Source organism: Octopus sinensis, unplaced genomic scaffold, assembly GCF_006345805.1.
Source record: "Octopus sinensis unplaced genomic scaffold, ASM634580v1 Contig18366, whole genome shotgun sequence".
NCBI classification, from domain to species: domain Eukaryota; kingdom Metazoa; phylum Mollusca; class Cephalopoda; order Octopoda; family Octopodidae; genus Octopus; species Octopus sinensis.
The window spans coordinates 15,094-20,000 of record NW_021835778.1 but is presented as its reverse complement, the minus strand read 5'-3'; the positions used below and the strand labels follow the sequence as shown (position 1 = coordinate 20,000).

Below are 4,907 nucleotides of genomic sequence, written 5' to 3'. Positions count from 1 at the left end.
TACATACATACATACATACATACATACATACATACATATTTTCATATGGAACCGAATTTAATTTCTGTTCAATATTTACTGCATACAACGCAGGTTAATTCTTGACCATTGACATACGGTGGACATGGCAATGAACCACAAGCAGCCTGAACGAAATATAATACAGCTCCATTTTCATTTCGGTAACCTGCTGGATCAGCTTCTGGTGCATAGTCCACACACACATATTCAAGTCTGCCCTTATGTGTATGACGTTCGGACATCAAATTTCCTGAATACTCAGCCGTCCAACCAGCGTAACACTGTGTTCTGGCTGGTAACGTCATAACAACAGCAGGTTGTCGTGTCAAACAGACAGCGCACGGAACGTTGTGATCATGAAGTGATTTAGCGTTAGCAAAAGAAAAGATGGTATTGGTGTCGTAATCCTGTAGTTGATATTCACTGCCATAAATGTGACCACCTTCTTCAACTTTTGTAGTATAATTGGCCCAAATGGGATCGTTAGGTAGACATAAGAGATTACTTCCGCCACCTGTGTGGTCGTACCATTGTCCACCAGCCACACCTAGAATTGGTAAGAATAAATCAAGTAAAAGATATTAAGCAAAATTATATATGAAATAACGGAAACATTCATTACAGTTTGACCCTTAAAAGGAGTCATGTTTAGTCACGTGTGAACGAATTGTGGTGTATATGTTAGTGTTTATATGAGTGTAAGCTGTGTGTTGGTGTATGGGAGTGCGCATATGTTCGCAGTTGTGCCTTTCTCTCTCTGTTCATGTATATATATATATATATATATATATATATATATAATAGTTAATCCAAGCATAAAAACACAAAAAGAAAACACAATATTGCGAGGACTTGGAACAACTATAGTGTTATTGGACGCCCATGAAAGAAGGAAAGAATGAGGGTTTATCGTTTCGAGCGGAGCTCTTCGTCAGAATCATAAGAAAAGGAAAGATCCAAAGAAGGGTAAACGGAAGGAAAAAAATCGCCAACGTTACTCAGGCGGTCACAATTTAAATGAATATATATATATATATATATATATATTATGTGAAATAGAAAGATGAATAATCTTGTAGTAGATTAATCAAAAGTTTAACCGATACCTTAGTAGCAAAAATCACAGCAGTGAACAGCACGGTTGGAGGTACAACCATCTGGCGTTGCAACCGTGCGTTGGTGCGGATAATTGAAATTAAAACATTATTGGTGAATTGAAGAAATGGAGCTGAACGCAGATTGAACAGAAATCGTTTTATTTCATTCTACACGTGTTTCGAAAGCACAAATTACCAAAATCCGATTGAATAATGGGACCATATTGTGTCTTTCTCTTCAGGAGAAAAAAGGAAATCCGTGGAAAAAACAAAAACAGAACAGAGGCAGAGCAAAAAAATCAAAAACTGTGCTCCTAAGAGCCATGGGCTCTTAGGAGCACAGTTCGATTTGTTTTTTGCTCTGCCTCTGTTCTGTTTTTGTTTTTCCAACGGATTTCCTTTTTTCTTCCTGAAGAGAAAGACACAATATGGTCCCATTATTCAATCGGATTTTGGTAATTTGTGCCTTTCGAAACACGTGTAGAATGAAATAAAACGATTTCTGTTCAATCTGCGTTCAGCTCCATTTCTTCAATTCACCAATAATGTTATATATATATATATATATATGTGTGTGTGTGTGTGTGTGTGTGTGTTTGTGTGTGTTTACGAGTCAGTATTTGTGGTTGTGATGTGTATTGCATGGGGTGATGTGTATTGCATGGGGTGTGTGAATGTCAATAAACGGAGAAAGGAAAGGGATTTTGTGACGCATGTGGTCGTAATTTCCCGACATGGAAAAGATGTCGTTCACGTTTGAACGGGAAAATTGTTGGTGATCGGAATTGCATGTGGTTTGAGTAGAACAATACGAGAGACGGCGAGATGCAGAGAACTGGTGGGTAAGAGTGGATGAAATACTGTTTAGCCGACCATACGGGTGTGGCTAGCTATATCCATCGGTTTGTCTCGTACGAGTCAGGCCTACCACGAGACGGGCCTACCACATACTATAATATTATGATCACACAGATTTTATTTCATGCAAAGCATGAACTGAAGTGTGGTGAATTTTGAAGCTCATTGATGGCGTAGTGCTTAAGAAGAATGGAGAGCAGAGTGGGCGACCGATAAAGGTTACGTATAGGGTTTATAGAGAGCAGATTCACAAAGGATGCGACGTCGGTTGGAGAAGATGTGGAAAGCAGTAGCTTTGAATTGTATGTGCCGGCGATACCTTACAAAGATATACTGGACAATTAATGAGGCGAGGTGGCGGATGAAAACAGAAAGGTTTGAGGGATAGGACGATTTCGGTAAGGCGGAGTAGAATAGAAGTGCAGTATGTACTCACTTGGGTGCAATATGTACTCTCAGTGGTACTTGGTCCCTCCACATTTTGCATAATACATACGGTGCTTAATTATCTTTGTCCATTAGTTACAGTGTGTGGTCTGTCCAGTCCACATTGTACATTCTGTGTTCATTTCATTAACCATATACATTTATTCATCAATTCTAAGAGACCTTGTTCAATTTAATTTATAACGACAATCAATAGACACTCTAGTTGATGATAGTCAAGTAGCCACATCTCAGCTCTGGTCACTCACATACAATGCCACCATCCGTAGCCAGTACACTTGATCACCAGTTAGCAGACTCGGTATTTGATATCTACACTCCATACAAGTCAGTCAGGAGTCCTTGATCGCAATACTGGATTCCACTCTAGTCCCTATCTATAATTTCACGTAGAGATATCTATATTCTGTGGTTAGACAACATTCTTTTCACCTGGTCCATATTAGACAACATTTAAAGTCTGATTTGACCAAACACCTACAAAGGAGTAAGCAATCTTGTGCAGTCTCTATAGGGTCTATAGGTAACGTTACAAACGTGATATGTCACATGATTTGCTTGCGTGTGTGTGCGTGTGCGTGAGAGAAACGGAAAGAGAGGGGCGACAGAAAGAGAAAATGAGAGGAATAAAAAGAGAAGAAGAGAAAGATAAAGAGAGAAAGAGAGAACAGAAGTATAGCTTATACTAACCGTCATATACAAGGCTTGAATTAGTAGGACAAGTAGTTCTGCCCCACCGGGTATACAATGATCCGGGACCAGGTTCTGTGAAATTAAAATGAAACAATGTAGTTTAAAAGAAAGAATTCTTGAACCCTATACAAAGGAAGTTGTTGTCTTGGAAGGAATTGATAGAGAGGAGAGAAATTTAGAATTTAAGAGAAAAAGAATGAGTGAATGAATGAAAATAAGAACGAAAGATGTAAAGGATTCGCTAAGAATAAATTTTAAACGAAGAAAATTAGTCATTTGTCTATTGAGCCTGTTGTTGATGTTGATGTCAACGAATTGAGAGATTAATCTCAGAATATAAGAATGTGTATTTGTTTCCCTTAAGAACGGATGTTTGTTTTGTAGTTGAACTTGGATGTGAGTATATATATATATATTTGTGACCATAATAATGATAAAGTTCTTCTTTTATAGATATGTAGGCCATATTATCAATTATTGGCACCTGATTGGTCAATTAACAATATCAGCTTGGTGTTTGGCGCGAAGAGAGTCCGTTTTCTGCCAGAAGACTAGTATGGCCACCCCATAAAGTTGTGTGACGCCATTCCACCCAATCAATACTTCTTGCGGTTATCAGCGCCTAAGTGTGCACGGAAGTCTCCTTGTAAGACAAATGACTTTACCCCAAATATATCCAACGCTGCAGTGACTTTGTTAAGGAAGCATTTGTATTTGCCCTCGCTATTGTATGCATTTGCTTTCAGCAGCTACACCGCTCCTTCATTCTGCTTGAGCTTCAGGAGGTATCCCTTAATACCTAGTGGGATTCACTCCATAATCCAATCCGAAAGCTAGGGATTGTGAGCATCCCACTTCCGCCTGTGCTGACATAGTTGGCACCACACCTGCACGGTGGAGTTTCCAACCTACTTCCGAGTGTACGCCTCCGAAATAATGAAGATTTCTTGAGGAGACACCGATTATATACAATAGGCAGCGTTTTGTATCGTCAGGTTTTGACAGTCTAATTCTCAATTATGAACGGTTGATCCCTTCTGGACCTGCTTCGGGGTTTGGAAGATGCATATTTTGTATTCCATCCCCATGCATCTCAGATTGAGTTGGGTGGAGACTGCAATATATTTCCCGAATGGACTCCTCCACCTAAGATCCAGACGCAACGGTTTTTATCCCACTCGATGGACGACGCGGTATGGCTATTCCTTGGAGCCCTTAGCGTACTGTATGTATATGCAGCAAACACCGAGTTCAAATACAAATCAATCCTAAGCAAATTCATCTCAGATTTAGATATATTTGGGGTGAGTCAGTTGTCCTGCAAGGAGACTTCAGTGCACACATTGGCATTGATAACCGTGAGAAGGATTGATTGGAAGGAATGTCGTCAGTGAACTTAATGGAGAGGTCATAGCAGCCTTCTGTGTAGGATGCACACTCTCCTCTCTATGGTATAGATATTATTTTAAGACAGGGATATTTATAAGGGTGCCTGGTATAGACATACTTGGTGACAGAGGTTTGTGAAAGATTTCGGTTATCTTTCACTCTTTTTTGAACGATCGGGTAAAAGGAGGGGTGGAGTTGTCAACTCATCACAACCTAAATGTCTGAAAACCTGAAAATTCCTACAGTCTGCCGAACACTGGAAATTGGTAAGTCCAGTGCGACCTACAGAATACAGTTGGAAGCCGCAGTGGATGCTGGGATCAGAAACAAAAATGTGGAGACTTTTGCATCCAAATTGAGAGTGACCCGCCTGAATGAACTTGGACATCGAAATACATTCGT

General features: G+C 39.8%; 1 protein-coding gene across 1 annotated transcript in view; it reads right to left on the bottom strand.

Annotated features, from left to right (window-relative positions):
• The window catches only part of LOC118761886 (short-chain collagen C4-like), a gene marked incomplete at its 3' end in the record, with an annotated part of 17,254 nt that extends 13,265 nt beyond the window's left edge, over positions 1-3,989 (bottom strand). Inside the window, exons 1-3 of the mRNA XM_036500060.1 lie at positions 3,916-3,989; positions 3,114-3,190; positions 272-568 (exon numbers count right to left, since the gene is read on the bottom strand). Of these exons, the coding sequence (XP_036355953.1) occupies positions 272-568; positions 3,114-3,190; positions 3,916-3,989 (448 nt within the window). The remainder of the gene's footprint in view (positions 1-271; positions 569-3,113; positions 3,191-3,915) is intronic.
• Between the last annotated feature and the right edge of the window lie 918 nt (positions 3,990-4,907).